Genomic DNA, 22,643 nt, shown 5'->3' with positions numbered 1-22,643 from the left:
GTATACTCTGCCATTTGTAGCCTGCATCTGTTAAGCCACGCATACACTGCATATTTATAGCAGACAACTTCAGGTGTAAGAAAATGCCCCTGAGCCCTTTCTTGCCATTCTGGCTAGTCCTATAATTAGGAGTAAAGGATAGTGGCCTTTTATTCACCATTACTGCACAAGGGCTCAATTACCTTGAGACCCATACCCCAGCAAAAACCTTTAACTGGAATGTGGAAATCCTCGGCTTTTGCAGGCCTGGCAGGGGTAACAGGCTAAGGCTTAAACCACCACCACCCTTAAGCCTGTCATGGCAAAGCTGTGATGTGAACACAGTCAAGATGTTCTCATAGATAGCTTGTTCTCAGAACCTTCCTGGGACTCCCTCTGAGAGGCAACGTAGCATCACTACTGTGCCTTGAGCACTGTCACTCACTGAAACTGCCCTTTGTGGGCAAGACTGTTCAGCAAGGCAGTTTGTTCAGACAGGATGAGGTACTTCTGCAGAGAAGACATGGCCAGTGCAGTCATACAGGAAGCTTTATTGGCCCACATTTCTCTGCATAGCTGGGTAAGACAACAGTACTGCAGTCCTCGGGTTTTAAAAGTCACCTTCAGAGTTTGGTTCTGGTGGGATTTTGTTATTCTCCTGACCTGGTCAGAATATTGTGATACCGGCTAGACAGTTGGTGGGATGTTGTCGCTGCTCCTCTGTAATACAGTATGGTGTCACCCAGGAGAATTGTAGAATCACAAAATTTCCCAAGTTGGAAGGGACCCACAAAGATCATCAAGTCCAACTCCTGGCTCCACACAAGAACACCCAGAAATCAAACTGTATGTCTGAGAGCATTGTCCAAATGTTTCTTGAACTCCAGCAGGCTTGGTGCTCTTACAGCTTCCTTGGGGAGCCTGTCCCAGTGCCTGAGCACCCTCTGGGTGCAGAGCCTTTCCCTAACCCCCAGCCTGCCCCTCCCCTGTCCCAGCACCATGCCATTCTCTCGGGTCCTGTCACTGTCCCCAGAGAGCAGAGCTCAGCACCTGCCCCTCCGCTCCCCTGTGAGGGAGCTGCAGGCCGCCATGAGGCCTCCCCTCAGCCTGCTCTGCTCTGGGCTGAACAAACCAAGGGACCTCAGCCACTCCTCACACATTTTGCCCTCCAGACCCTTCACCATCTTTGTAGCCCTCCTTTGGACACTCTCTAATAGTTTTATGTCATCCTTATACTGTGGTGCCCAAAACTGCACACAGTGCTCGAGGTGAGGCCGCAGCAGCACAGAGCAGATCTGGATGATCTGTCCCATGACCAGCAAGCCACACTGTGCCTGATGCAGCCCAGGATTTGGTTAGCCCACCTGGCTGCTGGGGCACACTTTTGACTCATATTCAACTCACCATTGACCAAAACCCCCAGATCCCTTTCTGCAGGGCTGATCTCCAGCCTCCCATCTGAGTCTGTACGTATATCCAGGGTTGCCCAGTCCTGGATGCAGAACATGGTACTTGCTCTTGTTAAACTTCAGGTGTTTGGTGATTGCCCAGCTCTCTGATTTCAAGATGTCTCTGCAATCACGTGCTTAATATGTGTGATCTGCATTGTTTAATGCCTAGTGCATGTATTCAAAGGGCTTAGCTTGAGATGGAGATAGAGGTTTCTGCTCCCACTTTACAGTTCAGTATATTTCCTGGAGGTTTTTCCCTTAGGTAGAAGGATGCCAGAACTGTTCACATAGCAACTGCCAAACCACAAAACATGGCACCCGATGTTTTAAGGCAACCTAACATCAGTTTTGGGTTATCTTAATTCACTGAGCTGTAGACTAAAGGTCTTCATCTTCTGTTATGCAAACAGCCAAGATGCCCCCATAAGGAGAGCAGGAACATCTAATAGGAAATTACTACAAATGTCTGAAGCAATCAACAACTGCTGCTTGTGAATCAGACTGCACAACACTTGTCCTTAACACTGCTCTTTCCTTCAGCTCCATCAGTACAACTACTGGATTGGGCAAGTCACGGTTTGTGCAAGGAAGTTGCTAATACTGTTTAGCAGTGCTTGGTTTCATAATATTTTTATAGAGTTTTGAAACCCCAGTGAGTAAGTGTAGCTGATAACAAGGCTTAAAGAGACAGGATAGCTCCTTTAGTGGCAACTTCTCTTGGTCCTTTATTATTTTCCCAATGTTTATTAAGTAGCCATTTTTAAAAACTTCTCAAAAAAGGCAACGTGTCTGGTAAAAAACATTCTGCCCAGAGCATAGCTCTAGGCATTGCTATCATCTAAATCAAAAGTTGTTTTCTCTGTGATGAAATCTATACAAGGATAGGCCTGCTGTAGGAATAGAGGTGCATTTCTAAACCACGTTAAATCAATTCATAGGAAATCTCCACTCCTTACACCCCAAAACAATCTTGAGCATTTTCCTCAGTCTGCTAACATGCCTTAGAGTAAAACCATCCAGGGGATTCTCCTTGGTATGACTTGCCATATGGAAAGACAAATCAGTATTACAGGAGGCCAGTTCAGCCCAGTCTATGTTTCAGGTATTCTTGTCATTCTGGACAGCACAAAGCTACTTTTCCCTGTCACTGCATCACTGAATCACTTAGGGACAAAGTCATCCTCCCAGGTCTGCTCCAATCGATGGTGTAAATCAGCTCTTCAGCATGGCAGGCAAAATAAAACTTTGCATCGCTGACACACTTTGGGGTCACCCTTTGGGGTCTACCCTTTGCAGAGGTTGCTGACTATGAGTTGCTGGTATACATCTGTAAGCTGCTGATGGAGATGTTTTCTGCCTCCTAGCTGAGAGGCAGGGGATTATCTTTTGATTTCTTTGGAGTGAAAAGAAATGAGAGAAAGGCCCAGAGCAGTTATAGATTTGGGGTCTCTGCCTCTAACTGCTCCTTGTCCTCTCTGAAGACTACTAATACATAGCTCATAGCTTTTTGGGTGCAAATGTGGAGCCTGCGCATTCTTTCAGTGTTTCAGTGCTTCGGGGTAACCTTAAATCTACTTTGAAAGCTTGTTGGAGTAACCAGCATGCTTAAGTGCTGACAGTTTCACTCCCCCCTCCCGTCCCCTCCCGTCCCCTCCCCAGTTCATTCAAAGGCTTTGTACCTCCTTGAGGATTTTACACGCAAACATCTCTGAGGCTAGGTACCTTAGGCACTTCCCTTTGTTGTGCTCTTGGGCTTGATTTCACTGCCTTGCACACTCCTTGCAGCTGATAAAAAATACTACCAAGGCAGGATGGCCCCAGGCGGTAGGCATGATGACACAAATGATCAGGCAGTATCTCACTTGCTCTTTCTTATGGCTCCCATACTCCTCTTTGTATTCTTCAAGAGCTCAGCAACTGCGTTTCACAGCCAACCAAATTGCCCTGCTACTTCCTTAGTACTCTCCTGCTTTTTAATTCCCGTAATTTTCTTTTTCCCTATACCCTCATCTCAACACTTGGTAATTTTGATCTCTTTCTCTTAAACAGGCAATGCCAGATCATCTTTTCTGCCTGAAATCCAGCTTAGATCCCTTCCAAAGACTGAATAAACTATTCTCTCAGCCACACCGGAGTGAATCTATCTCATTAAATGGTGTTTTCCTGTTCCTGTTAATGGACATTCACAAACATTGTTTCAAAGCAACTTGCATTTCTTTAGAATGTCTTTCCCATCCGGCATTGCCTGGGCTTGTCCCTGCTCAGCTGGAAGGCTGACATCTCCAAAATGAAACACCTCAAGATGATTTACTCTCTTTTGTCATTTGGTATAATAAGGAGCATATCAGCTTCTCTGTGGCTCTACAATCTTCCCTGTGAGCAGATGGTGCTCTCCTCTGCAGCGTGATATTGTGATGTTTTCCAAGGGACACATTGGGGAACTCACTCTCAATATTAGTTCCTGCTGCTGGTAGAGAAAGTGAATATTGAGGATCATTCATTAGGATTTCACTCAGTCCAGTATCCCATGCACAAACAGGTCCAGTTGTGTAATTAAGTAGGCCATCCGAATACCGAATACCGGAAAGGTTGTATCCAGAGACACAGCTTTCTAAGGGCTAGGAACAATGCTGATAAAGATCAAGTGGCTAATTGTAAGCAACAACCTCCAAATTGCCTCCGGATGAATAAATCACAGTGGGTGATCCAAGCATATTTTCACATGGATACTGTCTCATTCACAGAAGCAGGGAGCTGGAAAACATCAGGAGTGAGTTCCAATTGGCTGGAAGGGAATGAAAAGATTTAAATTTCAGTAGGGATTATGTCATAGTTTTGTGTAATTATTCCTAGCTGGTGGAACTGCTGCAAAAGTGAAGAGGCCCAGAAAGTAGGACTGGAAGTCTACAATCTCTAGTACTTGGGGTTGGCTCATGAGTTGCTCTTGTTATGATTTCCTTTGACATTTCCAGGATTAATGTGAGGACTGGCAAAAATCAACAATGAGAGGAGCTTTTCAGCTTCCAGAACTCTTTCAGGGGGCACAAATTAAGATCAGTGGTCTTTGTGGTAAATTGTGTGTCCCAGCATTTCTGCAGGAGATGCTGGTTTTGGAACTGAGAGAATGTGTCACCGCACAAGCCGTGAAGGAGGGCAGATAGTTTCCTCTTTTTTGAAACACAAGTTAATGCAAAAGTTAATGCAAAATCCTTGCTGGCTAACAAAGTGAATGGAAGCTACTGCAATGAAGGGGAACATTTCTGGGGAAGAATCCTTGTTCTTCTTCTAGCAGTGTCACAGAGAGAAGGGCATTCCTGCCACAGCTAACACAGCTTGCTCTATTAGGTGCTAGACAGAGCAGGTTTCTGATGCTCCAGCCACTGGGTGTGAGACCTGCTTGGAGTCATCCGCCAGCAATGGCACCTTTCTGCCCTGGGGCTGTGGCAGCTCTACCCATTCTCCTGCTGCAGACCTCAGGTATGCAATGTGGCAGTCAGCAGGCTTTGAAGGCCAGACCAGGAAGCTGGGGGTCCTAAAGCATGAATCTGGAGTCAGGGCTTCTCCCCTGCAGTGTGACTTGAAGCATCAAGGTCTCCCAGGCTCCCGGAGGTGGTACTGCCCTGCTCAGAGGAGACTGCAGAGCCACACTGCCCCAGGACATGCCTCAGGATGCTGGTGGGCAATTTCATCAAACCCACCGCCAGCATCATATACTTGCTTGGAAGTCCTCCTCACTGCTTATGAGAAAAAATTAAAAAACATTCTCCTGAGTACACTGAGCCACAGCCTCCAGAAATCCCTCACCTCATTCCCTCCTTGAGGACACAGGCATTCCAAAAACATTTTGACAGCCAATGCCCTTATGCTTTTGGCTAAAGTTAGTATCTGTGGGCTTATGTGTTAGGCATCCTCGTCTCTGGGCTGCTCTGCCAAGCTGCGGGGGGTGATGTCTGAGGAGAGCCATCTGAGTCCTCCTCCACATCAGCTCTTCTCTGCCAGCAAACCCTGTGGGAACCTGGGGCATCCTCACCTTGTGGGTGCCCGCTGGGGAGGGAAGGGATAGTGTAGGAATAAGGAGTGCCAGAGATTTGCATGGACTCACAAAGCTCAAGGGCCAAGAATAGAAAACAAGCTCTGTTATGAGTGAAGATGACAAATTCTGTAAGTCTGAATTCGGAAAAGCTCTTTATTCAAGGGGCTTTGCAAAGGGCGTCCTGCTCCCCCTCAACTCCTGTGCTGTGCCTTCAGGGGCACACAGCTCTCTGCTCCTGTACAGCTCCATCACCTCGTCACTGCTGCTGAGAACAGCGCATTGGATTATGCAACGGCACAATATTTTAATGCTGGTTTCTGCACAAAGCTGGGCCAGTTTGCAAGTAAACTTAGTAAGAATATACAGAGATAACAGCTCTTTTCCTAGCTCTGCCACTCACTCACTATTTGCCTTCTGGTAAATCACCTAATTTGTCTGTCCTACAGCTTCCCCAGCAGTCACATGCAGACAGGCGCTCATTTTACAAAGAATTCGGAAATACAGATATCATAAATTTTAGGAACTGCTATATAACGACACTCAGGTAGTCATGTAATTAGACTTGCCCTCATAACAAAAGTTAAACCAAGAAAAAGATTTTGATCAAGTCAGAGATTTACAAGCCAAAAATCAAACCTGATGGGATTTGCCACTATTTACTTCAGCAGAGTTGGCCATAGGCAGCAACTGCAGCTACGGGTGGGCTGCATGAAGTGCACGTGGGTACCACTGGCTGGGAGTCCTCTGTTAGAACGGTTCTGAAGTGGTAAATTCACTTTTCAAAGAAATTTCTATTTTCTGCTGGATTTTTTAAAAATTACTTACTTAAGCAGAGAAAAAAAAAATCACTTCCAATCCCACATCCCCTGCGTGTTAGGCTCTTTCCAGCAAGAGCATCTTGGAGCTGTGATTTCCAGGGCTTCCAGGTTCACTGTCTCCAGAGTACCTTGCCAGCCAGGGTGCTGTGGAGCCAGGAATCTGCAGAGCTCAGGGTCCAAAATCTTGCTGTGGAGGGTCCCTGTCCAGCTTTTGTCTGGCTCAGGGGCTGCTGTGGCTTTCAGCAAGGGGCTGAGTCACGGTGCCGTTCCCAGGAGAAGAGAATGGCGTTTAGGCTTTCTGCTGACAAAATGCCTAAATTCCATTTGGAGGCTGTTTCGGGATTTTGTTTCTGAGGATAGTCATTTAAATTTCTTCAGCTGAAGTCTCTGTCAGGCTTTCTTTGACAGTCACTAGAGTGGTTTTGGCTATGGTGGTGGCACTGTGAGCAGTTCCGTAGCTCTCTTTCACTGCAGAATATGTACGCTAGGAGCCATACCAGCAGAAGCTGCTCTGCACCCCTGCTCATCATCAAGTGCAGTTTCTGTGGCCATTTTCAGTGTTTGGCCTCCACTAAGCCTGCCAGCACACCTTATGTGAAAGCAATATTACAAGCGAATAGAAAAATTTTCCCCAAAGCCACTAGATGTCAAAATGTGCTATATACATTAGCATGGGTCAGTCTGAAAGCCAAACTCTGACTTGGGAATATGCAGAAAAATCAATTTCTTTAGCAGTAGTAGCATTAAAACATCCTGTGAGCAAATTAGTATAAAAAATAAAAATAAAAATTATTAACTCTTTCGCCCAATATATTGGGGGGAGCAAAAACAGAAATATAAACCTTTAATTTGAAACAGCAATGAGAAATGAGATTTATTTCAGGTAAGCAATATATTATTGAAAAGGATGTGCAGAATTTAGAGATAATGTATGATTTGTGTGAGGGAATATATATTATTTAATGAGGAAGTGGGTGAGAGGAAGGCAGCAGAATAAAACGGTGTTCATTTAATGAAGGGACTCTGGGACAAGAGCAAATGATAATTCCATCAGGCAGGATTTGAAGGACACTGAAAAAGAAAAGTGTAGCCTAAGATACCATCTAATTTATCTCACTGGTTATAAAATGAACATGAAAACTATTTCTAAATGGCAGATAATTCAGATCTGAGGAACGTCTCCTACTTATAATTGAGAAGAGAGAAGAATTTGCACTGGTTTTATTAATAATTTTAATAATAAAATTTACTTAAAAATTCAGGAACTTACTGTTCCTCTAGTCTAGTTTTTCTCTGATTGAAGAAAGTTATCTGCAAAAGTGGAACCATTTTTGTGTTTCATATGGGACAGAAATATTTTTGTTTTGTTTTGTTTTCCAAGGCAACAAGTTAAGAGGCAAGAAAGATAATCAATTTTATTGGGATTCTCTGAGTTTGTTATATAGATACTTGAAGCAGTTCTGAGTTTTGTCCTCCCTCTAAAAATGGTTGTCACAGTTCAGCATTTCTTATGGAACTGTCTGTAGCCACCTTGTCTTACACCTCTCTACTTTACTTTCTTGTAAACTGAGTTTTCTCAGGCCACTAGTTGCCTCACACACTAAAGTGACAAGGATTATCTATATGCCTATACAGATTAATTGTGGGACTTCCAAGGAACAACATGGTGGGGCAAAACATGGAAAAATTAAAACAAACAAACAAATCTCTTAGGTCACAATGGGCTTGCTAGTGATGATCAGTGTTCTCCAACATCTTCTTTCTTGTTTTGTTTTTATTTTTTTAGATAGATTTTCAGTTTTCAAGTGCTGAGACATACAATTTCAATTTAGATCCTACTATGTCTTTCAAACATTTGTCAAGAAGACTTTTGTAGCATTTTTCTTGAGTAAAAATTCTGTTATTAATTTTATTCTGCCTGAACATACCTCTTTATCTTCCTTTAAACATTTTGCCATATCCTTTCTGGCTTTAGCTTTTACATTATTACAGTTTTTAGTTTTGCATGACCAGAGCCGTCATTCTTAGCTCCTAGTCTCTTCTCAAGATTATTTTTCACTAATTTTCCCCAAGATTATTTTTCCCTAATTCCCTAGTTTTTCTTTCAGATCCCCAGAGCCTTTATAGGTGTGATAACACCATGGCATGAGAAAGGGATCAGGCTCAGACATGGGGTCTCTGTGTTGCTCAGACCTTTTTTTGGCAGACATTGCATGCAATCTCTTTCATATTTGGCTGTCCATTACCATCTTGTAATTTTTCACTCACCTATCCCATCCAATCTGGATTCTCGGTGTCTTTGGTCCTCTGTTTGTGGAAAGAAGGGTGCAGAGACTGAACACTACAACCTGAAATCCCTGCCAGTCTTAGTTCCATTTCTGCAGGATTGTCTCAAACATTACAGTTTAGGGTGAGCATGACTGACCTCACAGTACAGTTCATAGATGTTCTTCAGGTAATTCTGTTTGAAGCTCTCTACCTTGCCATTTGCATCTTTGCATTGCAAAGGGCACTGAGAGGAAAGGTAAGGTATTTATCTCTTGAGAAGCTAGGCACTGGCTGCTGTTCAGAGGACAGAGGCCTTTCGGCTACTGTGTATAACCAGAGGGTAGAGCTAGGTATGAATGACATTTACAAAATGTTCCTTTTTTCTTTCTTTTTGACTTCTGAAAAATGTGTTGGAGAGTTGGATATAGTCTTATATCAGGAGAGAATGTAAAGACTTCAGTACAATATCTCAAACAAAAGAGGCTGTCCTAAGATTCAGTGGAATATACTGCACATTCAGAAAGATGTAAGAACCCATCAGATTTATACCCTTGATGGGAAGCCATCTACAAAAAGGAAAGAGTGAATTGTATGAAGCACACAAGAGGCTAGGATTCCCTTCACAATAACTGTTCAAAACTTCATTGCCTGAAGTATTCACAAGTAAAAGGACAGGGTGCATAAGAGCTACCTGAGATTTATTAGGTAAAAGGGATAAAAGGCAAGTCAGGCTGTACAGGGAGAAAAGCTACAGAGCTCAAAATCAAAGCAGCAGAGGCAAGTACTAGAGTAACTGCATGTGACTTTCAGGCTAGATAATATAAGCTGAAAACAGAGCTCAGCTGCGGTAGTGAGGTGCAGGGAACATCTCAGGATTCAAAACCATGTTTAATTTGAAGAGAGTAAGAATGAAGTAATGAAATGATCCAAAGAAAAGATAAAAGGCATGGCTGTGCCTCCAGTGGCACAGTTAAAGACTAGGACAGACCATGAGGGAGGATGATGAGAACAAGAGAACAGACACCCAGCAGATAGAGGCACAGGCAACAACAGGGACACGCCTGTTAATAATACTCAGCTGTTTTGCAATCAGAGAAATTCCACCATGACTCTGTGACACAAGTGGATATGAGCTAATGCTTATAACATCCCTGTGAGGAACAGGGTGCTTTCGTTTAATTGATACAGCAAATGAAGCAACTTACCCATGGCCACAGTTTCATAGCTATGATTAGATCTCATGACCTTCTGCCTCCATATCCTCTACTCTAGGCCATAGTTTCATTACTAAATCAATCTGTGCACAAAATCCTGAATTTACCTCATAAGTAAAACCAGAGTTGTTCCAGCTGGGTCACACTGGCATAGAGAATCTAAAGAAAGACTGGCAACCAAAGCAAATCGCAAGAGCTAGGAACTGAATATCTTAATCACTCAGGAGACTGAACAAGAACAAACACTCATAGTTTGTGGGTAAAAAGTAAGTGTAGCTTGGATAAGTTTTTTCCAGGAGGGACCTCGAACACAAAAGCACCAAATGATTTTTTCTGTAGAGCTGAACTGGACCACAAGAAAACAGAAAACCTGTATTTATGACAAAAAGGAGAACTCTGAGTGGTGTACAGATGGTTCTGATCAACTGTTTTCATTTGACAAGCTGAGTGTGACTTTACATCAACAGAGAGAAACACAAATATGATGCAATAAATTGAAATTTAGATATGGAGGGAGTTACTGGGAATACAAAGATCATAACTGGGATGACAAGCATTCACTGAGAAAATCTATGCTTCCATTATTTTCCTTTCATTTCTGCATGTGCTTTTGTATACACATATATACGCGTGGGTATATTTCACATGAAAAGCCTCATGGGCAAGGAATGAATTTTGCTGAATTTTCATCATTATTCTTTTTCAAAAGATGACGCTGATGCAGAACGCTTGCAGCCAAGAGGAAATGTTGACCTTCCCTAAGTGGATGTGTTTTGACTTGGAGTAGTGAGTCTGGGCCCGTCTCTAAAGTTGACGTATTAGACAGTGTTTCTTCGCAGGACTTGGGCTTACTAGTGCACAAGTGATTCTGCCAAATCATTGTTTGACATTTGTAGTAATCCATAAAATGAGGGGAATTTCTATTGAGCCTTGTTCTTGTGAGTGCTACTGCTTTAGGACGTTTACTCACTCAAGAATCTCTTTCCTTATGTGAATAATTGGATCGTCCATGCTCCATATAAATAGATGGAGTCATGCGTGTTCTGAGTAAGGATTACAGGCCTGAGGCCTTACAAAGTTTGTTCCTCTGCAAGTGTAAGGATTAAAATTTGGCTGTAAGCAACATTCTTTGTGTGTCCAGATCCAGTAGCTACAAGGCAAAACAGAAAGGGAAGTCAAATTCTAAAAACATAAAGCAAGGATGATCTCTGTAGCATTCACCTATCTATCTTCAAAGGAGTACTGCATCTGCTGGGTTGTGCAGACACCAAAATCTGTATTTCCTACATTGTTTTAATTTCTACATTGATACAGAAAATTGCTCTTGAAAAGTGACTTGCAGAAGGTGAATAGGACATGGGCATTCTTTGTCTCTGATAGCGAAGAAAGCATCAAATGAAGTTATCATGTGGCAGGCTAAAAACCAAACCTATGAAGGCAGTGGATTTTTGACACAACGCGTACTCTGTAGAACTCATTGCCACAGCATATTGTGGATGTAAAGTATGTAGTTGAGTTTAGAAGATACTTAGACAAACTAATATAAAGGAATCCACCAGGGTATGTTTTACCAAAGATACCATCGTAGTTTGGGTAGTTCTTGAGCCTCAGATTGCTGAATGCTGCCAGATTATGCCAGGAAAGCATTCTTTTTGCTTTCTCTGTTTTTACATTCTTTTTATCAAATCTACCTTTTGCTGTCATTGAAGACAGAATTCTGTGCTGGATGGACCTTCAGTCTGATTTAGTATGGTTGGTTTGATGTTCTCAGAGAAATCTTGCTTAGGATGTTTAATCTAATATTTACTACTTGCAGTAGTTAAATACACCATCGTCTGTCAGTATTTCCCCAATAGAACAAACCCTGTGGAAAGAGTAAATATCACGGTTTGGTAAATATCAAGGTTCCTTTTTAATGTCATTATGATAATGTTTGATCTATACAAATAACAATGCTTTAATATTTCAGTGATGTTATCTGAAAAAGTATATAAATGTTGAAGGAAGAATTTGAAAGAGTTTAAAATTTAAGGCTCTTAAGGATCTAAATTTTCTGTTGACCAAAAATGGTTCAAGACCTGTTTAGGTGGAAGGTGCTTCAAATACCAGTGTTTTGAGCAGATGAAAATCATAATGGTACAAATACTTATGCATATGATCATTTTGAGTTATCCCATTGAACTGAATGGATCTAGGCATGTTTTGAAAAGTGACGTATATGTAAGTGTGTGTAGAAATGAGGTATAAACAACTTTCTAAAATCAGCAGTTGTCTTGCAATTTTGACTTCTGTGCCCATTTTAATTGGTTTTTCAATGTTCTAAATAAAGAATCATCTTAACACAGTCCTGTTTTTGTAATAAAGTGGATTTTTTTGAAATATCTGAACTGTCAGTGGTGATGTGTAGGACTCCAGGTGCTCCCGCTCATGGTATTGTGGAAGGAGATGACTTTAAATACGGGGCCCAGGTTTACTTCAAGTGCAACGCAGGTTACAGCTTAAAAGGCAGCCGTGTTGCCTACTGTCAGCTTGATGGGATTTGGTCAACACATCATCCCGAATGTGGTAAGGTCACTTTAAGTTTTGGTTCTTATCAAGTGTTTCAACCATTGTATTCGCATGAAACCAGAATATCTAAATCTCGCTTGAAATTTGGTAGATCCATGGCTTAACATGATGTTCTTATGTCTTCCTGCCTTAAATAGCAGTAGGGATTCTTATTTTATTCTGCTGGAGCCCAAGCCTGCAAGACTTACTTATATAAAGGTCTGACTGAAACATCGGATGACTGAAAAATAATCTCAAAAACTGTAGGCATACATCCTTCTTATATTATACACTGGCAATTTCTAGGACCAACTCCAAGTGAGGGTCTTTGTGCATCAATGGATAGCTACTTCCATTGCTACGTACCTCTGATACTTTCTCTGCAGGAGCTTGGTGCACTCTGTGGAGGTGATTGAGGCTTACCACATGAAGACTAGACTCTTAACATCAACAGCATTCCCATCCTAGAGAAAAACTGTTAAAAGAGAAACTTCTATCCATTCTTGCTGTGCAAGTTTGCATGCCTATGGTAGATCTACCATTCACTTTGATTCAGCTGTGATATTCCAAGCCCCTTCTTCCCATCCAAAGAGACTTCTAATTTTTCTTTAGTTGTTCCATATTGCACAATTTTATTTCCATATTCCAGAATAATTTGTATCAATTTGAAAAGTGCTTTCACAACTGGGTTGTGGCAAGCAATGCAAATTTCAGGTGAAGTGTCGTGAAACAGCTGTATATAAGTTCATCTGAAAAAGCAAGCAAAGGCATTCTTCTGTCTAGAGAGAACACCTCCAATTGCAATAAATGTGATAATTTCCTGCTGCATGACGTCCCTGGATAAAGATCTGTTGAAACATCTGTCTCTAGACTTGATTGTTACTGTAGTATCAGTGCTGAAATTTGAGTCTCTCCTTCCCAGATGTTTTCTCTTTGTTTTTAATGTGTCAGAAAAATCATAACCCAGAACTTACAGAAGAAAAGAATTATGATTTGAGTTACTGATAGGCACAGGATGAAATAAGAGAAGGTCTTTGTTGACTTATTTGGTCAAGCTTTGGTACATTTGGAAACAAATGCACTCTGCTCATCAGATGATGCCTCTAGGCTAGATATCAGCACAGAAAACAACTTGCAAATGAAGCATTATACTGTGGGTGATTCCCTGCAGTCTTCAATCAGTATCAAGTTATAAGTCATCTGTGAGAGAGTAAGACAGCCCCTGAGGTACAGGGCAGAAAGAGAGAGCCAAAAGAAAAGGAGACAGGGCTCGGCTTCTCCCTTTCTCCTGGTTGAGAGGAAGTTCAACTCTCATTCTTGTTTATTCAATATGACTCATGTGGAAAAGTATTGAAGTACATGCAAAACCTTCAGCGTATACAAAAATCCAGTGTCATTAAATAAAGCACTGAAATGCACACTACACTTGAATTATACGCTCAGTGTTAAGAGCACATGCCCTTATTGAACCTTGTACCACCATGGTTAGCTATGTGCTTACATCTTTGTTGGTCTGGGCTCTGTTGGTCTGGTCAGGCCCATGCCTATGCACTTTTACTGTGCTCCTTTCACAGGGATTTTAAGCATTTTGGTTTGTGTTGGTGCTTTTGTGAAGTGAGGCTCAGCAGAGTCTGAAGCAATGCCGTGAAGGGGTCATTTCTGGTCAATCAAAAGACCACAGTCTTCTCAGGACGCTCTGTGCAGAGCAGCACCAACACTGTCTAAATGAGACCTTCACTGGATGTCATGCAATGAGATAGAGGAAGAGTTAAATAGAATTGCATATTACCATCAGCCTGACAAGAAAACTGAGATGAAATCCAAAAAAAGCAACCTTTTCCAGCTGCTAATTATAAAGAGCGGAGGGGTCAAGATTACAGGGAATAGCATTCATTAGCATCAGATAGGGAATATTTTCATCTAGATTTAGGCCAAAAATTTAAGCTTATTGAAAGAAAAAAGAACAACAGCAAAAAAAAAAAAAAAAAAGGAGAGGAAAATATTGGGAAGGAGAAAGTAAAAGAGGTTTTATAGGCAGTGTGCTTATGAATTTCCACATTAAACTTTTAGTATCAGTAAATATATTTATATATGTTCTATTTAAATTCCTGTATTTCCCTGGATTATTGAGATCTCTCTGTCAGTGCTAAGAGACCAAACTGCAACCAAACATAAAAGCAAAATTAAGTAGTCTAGTTTATTATTCAAGTCCAGTAAAGTATTGGAAGTATATAAAGGGAAAAGGATGCCAAGAGCCTGTTTTCTGCAAATAGTTTAAGTGCATCCTTTTTTTGCTCCTGAAGTAGCCCCGTTAATGTTAATGGGACATTAACATCATGTAAAGTCAAGGTTCTTTTTCAGGATTGGCAGCCAAGTTTTAAGGACTTTTTAATGATTTGAGAGTTTTACACTTTCAACAAAGACAAATGTATTATAAATAGACATCTGTATTAACATTTCTTCTTTAATATATGATCTTTTCTAAGACTGGGATCCCAAACGGGTCTTGGGGCATCCTTAATGAAGTGCAGAATGCGTTGTAAAATCTGAATGAAATGTCAAGCAGTGTGATGGGTGAAAATAATGCTGTGAACTTGATAAAATGGTTACTATTTTTCCCCCTATCATTAGTTCTAGATGAAAAAAACTGCTCAGATCCTGGTGGCCCACTCAATGGCTACAGAAGAGTAATGGAAGATGCTGAGCTCTTGAATGGACGCTATGCAAAAATTGGCACAGTCATTGCTTTCTTTTGTAACAACTCATATGTTCTTAGTGGGAATGAAAAGAGGACCTGCCAAGACAATGGAGAATGGTCAGGGAAACAGCCAATCTGCATAAAAGGTAGTTTACAAATTTTTTATTTATTTATTTTTTTTACAACAACTCTTACAAGCTGCTATGTTTTTACTGGAGTTTGCTTTTTATATTTTGCATTGGCCAAAGAAACATTTTTCCTAAGAATAAACTCTGACTGACACCTGATACTGAGATTGGTAGTTTGCCAGCTCTTACTGGCTGCTAAACTCAGCCAGAGAAGCTGCCAGTGATTCCAGCAGATGCTTTCATCTTTAAAGATGGTGAGTAATGCTCCCCATAACCCTTATTACCCTCTTTCTAGGATGAAATCTGTATAAGGTTAAAAGCAAAGAAGATCAGCAGGGAATTGAAATAGAAGGAAATAACTGTGTCATCAGAATTGTTGTGACAGGACCCAGCTCTCCTCTCACAATGCTGTTCAGTTGGTGGGACCAGTCCTGAGCATAAAGGTTTATAAGGCCAAGCCTGTAGATTGCAGCCTTGGACATTCGGTTCAGAAAACCACTTGAGGACATGCTTAAATTATCTGTGTTCACCAAACCATTGAAACACATCTTTAAATACTTTGCTAGAAAGGGACTTATGCTGTTGACCTGGGGCTACTGTAAGCATGAGCCCTGAATGGATGAAGGAATTTGGGCTGGGGAACTGCCAAATTCATTTTCCCAAAGCAATTTTTTGAAATATATTTTAATGGATTTTTTTTTTTTTTTTGTTAACTGAAGTAATGATAATATAAGGAAATATATCTGTCCCCTGAGGAATTTGCTTTATTCTGTTATTTTAGATGGAAATACTCTCTCCCTGAAGCGTATAATCATCTCCATTTGTGGAAGGCTTCTTTATTGAAGTTAACTTTGACAATGACATAAAGGTTAACATATACAGTAATCACAAAGAGCTAGATATTGTTAAATCCCACTGAACATGAGTGCTCAGGCATACAGATGAAATACATCCTGCAAGATTCCTTTTCTTCCACTGTGCGCAGCAGGAAGGAGATCCTTGCAGAGTTATTTGAAGTGATAAAGCTGAATATTTTATCCTGCTTTTAAAGTAAATAAACAGAACATGCAAAATTAGAAATCCTCAATTGTCCTTCTGCTATTTTGTGCACATTCAGGTAACTCCGTGGTGTTCGTTTCCTTTAGAGCCCCCAGCTCCTCCCAAAGGGTGCCCAAGCAAACAGGCTCTCAGAAGCCTGTAATATCTTGCAGCCTTTCTCAGTGTGCTGACTCACTGGCATTAGATCTGTGTGGCTACATAGGTGGAAATTAAATGGTTTTTTTTTGTATGGTTCTATTATTGCTAAAGTTTGCTCAGATTCATAACTGCCAGCTGTGGTGGTGTAAATCTGACATTCAGATACTCTAATAGACAAATCTTCTTCAACAGCTGAAAGTGTCCAGTGCAGATGATGCTGAGTTGCTTCCATTGTGGTAAATGGATAGATATGGAGACCTGTGGGGAACTATTTTCCTAAAGCTTTACCTTGTAGGGCCTACCTTTATTACAATGCACATAATTTACTGCCCCTTTTCTTAATCCAGCCCCCTATTGCTAGTGAGAGGAAAGGGTGGAAATGGGTATGAATCATAACATTTTAGCTGTGAATGTGGAAAAGTACTGTGCAACATTATATTTTTTCTAGCCTGCAGAGAGCCAAAGATCTCTGACCTGGTGAGACAGAAAGTGCTTCCAATGCAGGTTCAGTCAAGGTGAGAATGCAATACCTCAAGTACAGTTTTAAGAAATTGTGATTGCTTTTCCTCTCCTTTCCATCCCATGACCATGCCCTGACTGAGCAGCTTTTCCTAGGAAACGCTTCATGTGTACTCCACTGATAACCGAGCACTGAGAGCTGCTGGGAGGGGAGGTCTGGTTAAGCACAGGTGTGCAAGCTGCAGGACGCTGCCAGGAAGAAATGCATGGTTAGAGGTGTGCAAACCACTGGACAGTGCCAGAATTAGGCTTGCAAGCTTGTAACAGACTACAAGAACAGTCTGAAGAACAGTTCCCTGGAGCTGGGGATGTATCTTAAAATATGAAAATGTGTTACCTTTGTGAAGAAATGAGTGAGGAGAGCACAAGAAGGGAAAGGGCAATGTAGTCTGCTTCCATGAGGTTTCACTACCCATTAGGTTTCACATTATAGCACAGTTGATATAAAGTTGGGTTTGGGATGGACACAGGGAAAAGGTGAAGGAGAATAGGAGGGGATGAAGTGAATGAATGATTAGACCTTGTGTGAGCTTGCCCTTTTGCTGATTTCTTGAAATGAACACAATCGGAATCTGGTTATGCTGAAATGTTCACTTTAATTTCTGTCCAAGTAGTCATTTCTCATTTCAGCGTTTTCTTTCAGTAGAGGATTCATTTATTTTTAGATGCAGCGCAAGAACTGTCCTCATCTTTGGTCTTAAAAACAGCCATTTGAGGGCAGAATAAAGGTCCAGCTCTAGCCATATCTTGTCTCTGGCAATGGCCAGTAGCAGATGCCTAGAGAAGCCTTTAGGAACAAGGCAACATGTACCCCCCACACTTCTCCCACTCCCCAGCTGTCTGTAGTGTATGAGTGTTGAGGTGGCCCTGGGAAGCCATCAGGAGGCTTTCATAGCCATCAAGATTTGTTGCTTCACTTTTGAACGCAGGTCTTTTTATGCTAAATGTTTCAGATATTAACACCAGCTGTATGAGAGTGCATGCATGCCCCCACCTGCATAGCATCATGATGGCATCTCATGTCTGTGCACTGTTTTTGTCCCTTTAAGCATGATCCCATGAAGTAGCACAGATAAATAAAGAGGACAAATGTGGATTTTGTAGCATTGCGTGGTCACACATGAGTAGGGAATGGGACCCAGGCAGTTTGAGCATGACCAGAGCAATTCTCATCCTTCTTCCAAAACCCAAGAAACTTCTTATTGCTCTTCTTCTTAGTAAGTTTATTTTCCCTGAGTGGTGTCATGTATCTCCTCACAAATTCTATATGGTGAAGGTAGTCTTTGTTTCTCTCTGACCGAAAATGGAATTACTATGTGAAAAAGCATTCTTATGGCTTTTCTGGATACAGGCAGTTCCAAAAATAGCAAGGGAAATTATTTTCCTGCTGTTTTTTTTTTTTTCAGATTTAAATAGTTTGTTGTTGTTGTTGTTTTGTTTTGTTTTGTTTTGTTTTGTTTTGTTTTGTGTAGATATATGCTTTTAACCATTAGAACAAGAAATATATTTTAAGTGATGAAGATTTAAGTATAACTGTAGTCAAGCTTATGGTCCATATCCAGGCTGGTGCATATATTTATTTTTTTTTAATTATGTGCCATGTTTCAGCTAATCAGTACAATTTCCAAATGGAAGCTTAGTGATTATTGCAATTATGAAATCTCTGTGGTGAGGTAATTATCTGTTAATTGCTAAATCAAGCAACTTTATCAACATGATTTAATCTGAATCGATTCCTAATACTGCCTATTAAAACATTCACTAGAGAAAAGAAGTGCCTAACTCCTCTCTAGTGAGAATTAATTATGGCAGCACCAACTTCTAGTGTAATTTCTCTATTTAAAAACACAATATCTCGGTCCTTTTGTGAAGGGTGAAACCTGTTCCACACTCAAAGACAACTAAATATAATCCAGAAACTGTAAAATAAAAATAATTAAAAAAAAAAAAAAGAGATACAAATAATTTAAAAATATGTGAATATATATATATGTATATATATAAATAAAATATCTGGGATGTAAATGGCAATATTGCTAAACTATGTTGGAAGGATATTTGTCTTCTGTTTTCACAAGCAAACTACCTGCTTATATTTTAAAATGTTACTTAAGACAGCTGGTGATAAAGCTATGGAAATGATCTCTTTTATTGTCTTGTTATCATGACCTTGTGTTTGTGCATTGAAACAGGGAAACACCTTTGCATCAGCTTTACTCATCTGCATTCAGCAAGCAAAAGCTTGAAATCTACCCAACCAAGAAGCCAGCACTGCCATTTGGAGACCTGCCCCCCGGGTACCAGCATCTGCACACTCAGCTTCAGTACGAATGCATTTCTCCTTTCTACCGCCGCCTGGGTAGCAGCAGGAGGACTTGTCTGAAGACAGGAAAATGGAGTGGGAGGGCCCCCATTTGTATTCCAAGTGAGTCTCAGAGGGAAGAAAAGCACACGTCTCTTGGCGGATGGGGGCACAGGCTGTGTATTTGTCTTAGATAATTAGGGAGTCCCAGCAGTGTAGGCTGCCTATGCTTCCAGCTGGGAGATAGGAGCAATAAAGGTTGGAGGATATATGGCTCTTTTTACCATCAGTAGGTGATGTAGGTGATGGTAAAGGGATCAAGCTTTCAGCATGGTAATTTGCCATCGGTTTTTCTACCCTTTCATTGAGCAAAGGGAATGAGGTTCTGTCATGATTTGAAAATTTGTTCCTACTATCACCTCATGTTTTCCTGTATTTTTATTGCAAAAATGTATTTTTATTGCAAAAACCATTGTAGTTTGGTTTCTTTGATTGGGAAAAGGTGTTACCTCCTTCTTTGTCCATGTTTCCCCAGTCTGTGGAAAGGCAGAAAACATCACTCTTCAGAAGACAGTGACCTCTACCAGGTGGCCCTGGCAAGCAGCAATCTATCGGACAGCCAACGGGGTGAAGGAGAACAGCCTCCGAAAAGGGTCCTGGATCCTCATCTGCAGCGGGGCCCTGGTGAACGAGCGCACCGTGGTGGTGGCAGCTCACTGCGTCACTGACCTGGGCAAGACCATCGTCCTCAAGTCAGCAGAGCTCAAGGTGGTTCTGGGGAAGTTCTACAGAGACGATGACAGGGATGAAAAGACCATCCAGAACCTGCGGGTGAGTAAGTCTGCTGGGAGCTGAAAATGATGAGCACTGACAGATGCTGATCACATCCGTCTCGTATGGGGAGAAAAAGATTATCCTTTGGGCAATGTATTGTTTTACACGCTATTCCTTGAAATACATCTCTAGAGATTCAACTGACAGAATGATCATGGCATAAGGAGGGCACGTGCTGTAGTGCTTTAATTCCCCTGACACTGTCCAACCAGCGTGTTTCTCCCCTAACACCAATCACTGAGAAAATAGCTCAGGTTCCACGGGCCATGACATCTTGAGTGATATTGCCAGAAAAAAAGAAGAGGTGCCAGCTACTGTCAAAAGCGATTAGCATAATTTATGAAGGAAACGCTTGTGCTCTAGATCCTGGTTTGACACCGTGAACGCATTTCACATCTCAGCCCCAAAGCTGTCCAGCTCTAAACTCAAAAGAAGTTTGTATCTGATTCCAGCTCCAAAAACAGCAACTCAGGCTCAGAATAGCTTGTTTTTTCAAGTAAAACCAGGAGCATAGAAATCAAAATGAGGAGAAATACAGTAATTTTGGCTGTGAATTTTTTTCTGAAGTGGGGAGATATGTGAATCAATTAAAGGATTTGATCCAATAGTTAATAATTAATTTGTTTCCTCTCTCCCCTTTATTTTTGATTCCTTTCTCTAATTCCAACTTTCTCAGACCTACCTAGATACATTATTTTTTGACAATTTTTTAGCTCCCATGTTATGTTATGTATTGCTAATATATATATATATATATATATATTTTTTTTTTTTTGGGGGGGGGTATGATGGCTGAATTTCAATGAGAATATAATATTTAATTTCAAAAGGCCCTCAAATTCAAATTATACAGACAGAAGATGACATCATAGGTGAATTCTTTTCAGTAAACAGTGGAAAAACTTGAACTGCACATTAACTCCCTATTTTTTTGGAAATGTCCTTGACTATATTTCATTAGAAGGAGCTTTGTACAATAAAAACTGTCCTGAAACGACCCCCCACCCAAAAAAAAAAAAAAAAGTTCTTAGAAGATGCTTGGTCTCTTTGCTTATTTCTCATTTGAGTGAGCTCTAAGGTGAAAGAACCCTTTGGGAGCAGAGGTTGAGTTAAGTAATGCTAAATAAACTAAAAAGTACTAATATGGAAATAATGCTGCTGATTTTCCATGGCTGTTAACGCTACAATTGTTCTCGTTCTGTTTCCTCCCCAGATTTCTGCCATCATAGTGCATCCCAATTATGACCCCATATTACTCGACTCTGACATAGCTATCATAAAACTCTTGGACAAAGCCAGAATCAGCAGTCGTGTTCAACCCATTTGCTTGGCATCTTCTCATGACTTGACTTCACCCACAGAGGATTTAAAAATAATGGTTACTGGCTGGAAGGTGTTGGCTGACATTAAAGATCCCGGATACAAGAACGACACGATCCGCATGGGAGCTGTTCGGATGGTGGACTCACTGTTGTGTGAGCAACAGTATGAGGACAACGGGATACAGGTCAGCATCACTGACAGCATGTTCTGCGCCAAACAGGACCACACGGCCTTTTCGAATATCTGCCCTGCTGAGACTGGTGGGATTGCAGCCATAACTTTACCAGGAAAAGCATCTCCTGAGCTAAGGTGGCACCTGATGGGATTGGTGAGCTGGGGTTATGATAAAACTTGCAGCCTAGAACTCTACAGTGGCTACACCAAAGCTTTTCCCTTTAAAGACTGGATTGAGAAGAACCTGAAATAAAAAGCTGTGTCTGGAAACGGCATTTTATAATTACCATAATATCTGTCACAGTCTCCTCTGCTTTAGGCTTCTCATCCCAATGATGAGCCACGTCTGGGATAAGGTTAAGGCAGACACCCTGGTAATTTGTCCTAGGATCAGATGTTCCATCAGGCTACTCTTAATTCCTGGCAGAGTGTCTTTGTGCATGGGAAGTTTTGCCATATTTCACCTGTCTCCCCTGGTGGGAGGACGATGCCCTGCTCCTGAGTCTGACATACAGAAACGGGACAGCAAATTCTGACTGAAATTAATCTGTAGCATGGAGTCCCTTAGAGAAATCAACGGTGAGCCTCTCCCAAAGGTCAGCGTGACTGACAGGAATAAGAGGCTGGAAAGAGTAGCCTGAATTCATTACGATGGATGAGCTTGTTACGGTATGTGCTGTCTCTATTGCCATAGTACAATGTAATCTTTTTCCCTCCCAAGTACTTTACACATTTAAATAAACCATGGTTTGTTTTTTTAACCTACATACCCATGTCTGACATTATTTAGATTCCTTGTTGCTTTATCTGTGTCACACTCTAGGGACTCCCTGCTGCCCTTGTCTGTTTGCATGTGACTCACTTGGGACTCTGGGACTCTTCAGGCACACCGAAAGGCAAAATTAGCACAAAATTCAACTACTGCATAAATAACAAGAATCCTTTTTTTTTTTTTTTTTTTTTCCCTTAATACATCCAGTGATGGTATTGTATATGAGCCATTGCAGTGAAATGTACCTGGAGGGTTAACTCCCACCTTGTATTCTGAACAGATGAAAACCCAAAACACACTTTTCAAAGCATTTTTCCATGTGGATTATTTCAAAGACCTCTGAAAACCTTGGGACAAGTTCTGGTTTCTGTCAGTTCACACACTTT

The 22,643-nt window shown here is 41.2% G+C and overlaps 1 protein-coding gene across 2 annotated transcripts in view; it reads left to right on the top strand.

The window, feature by feature from the left end:
* PAMR1 (peptidase domain containing associated with muscle regeneration 1) overlaps positions 1-22,246 on the top strand; it is a 52,649-nt gene extending 30,403 nt beyond the window's left edge. The window contains exons 7-12 of one of the 2 annotated variants that reach the window (XM_082761995.1): positions 12,158-12,328; positions 14,942-15,154; positions 16,782-16,848; positions 19,045-19,277; positions 19,690-19,985; positions 21,202-22,246. In XM_082761995.1, the coding sequence (XP_082618121.1) occupies positions 12,158-12,328; positions 14,942-15,154; positions 16,782-16,848; positions 19,045-19,277; positions 19,690-19,985; positions 21,202-21,738 (1,517 nt within the window). In that variant the 3' untranslated portion in view covers positions 21,739-22,246. The remainder of the gene's footprint in view (positions 1-12,157; positions 12,329-14,941; positions 15,155-16,781; positions 16,849-19,044; positions 19,278-19,689; positions 19,986-21,201) is intronic. The other variant, XM_082761996.1, reaches the window with a different exon arrangement.
* The last annotated feature ends 397 nt before the right edge of the window (positions 22,247-22,643 follow it).

This window comes from Aythya marila, assembly GCF_965140915.1.
Source record: "Aythya marila genome assembly, chromosome: 5".
NCBI lineage: Eukaryota > Metazoa > Chordata > Aves > Anseriformes > Anatidae > Aythya > Aythya marila.
This window is presented reverse-complemented; position numbering and strand designations above follow the sequence as displayed.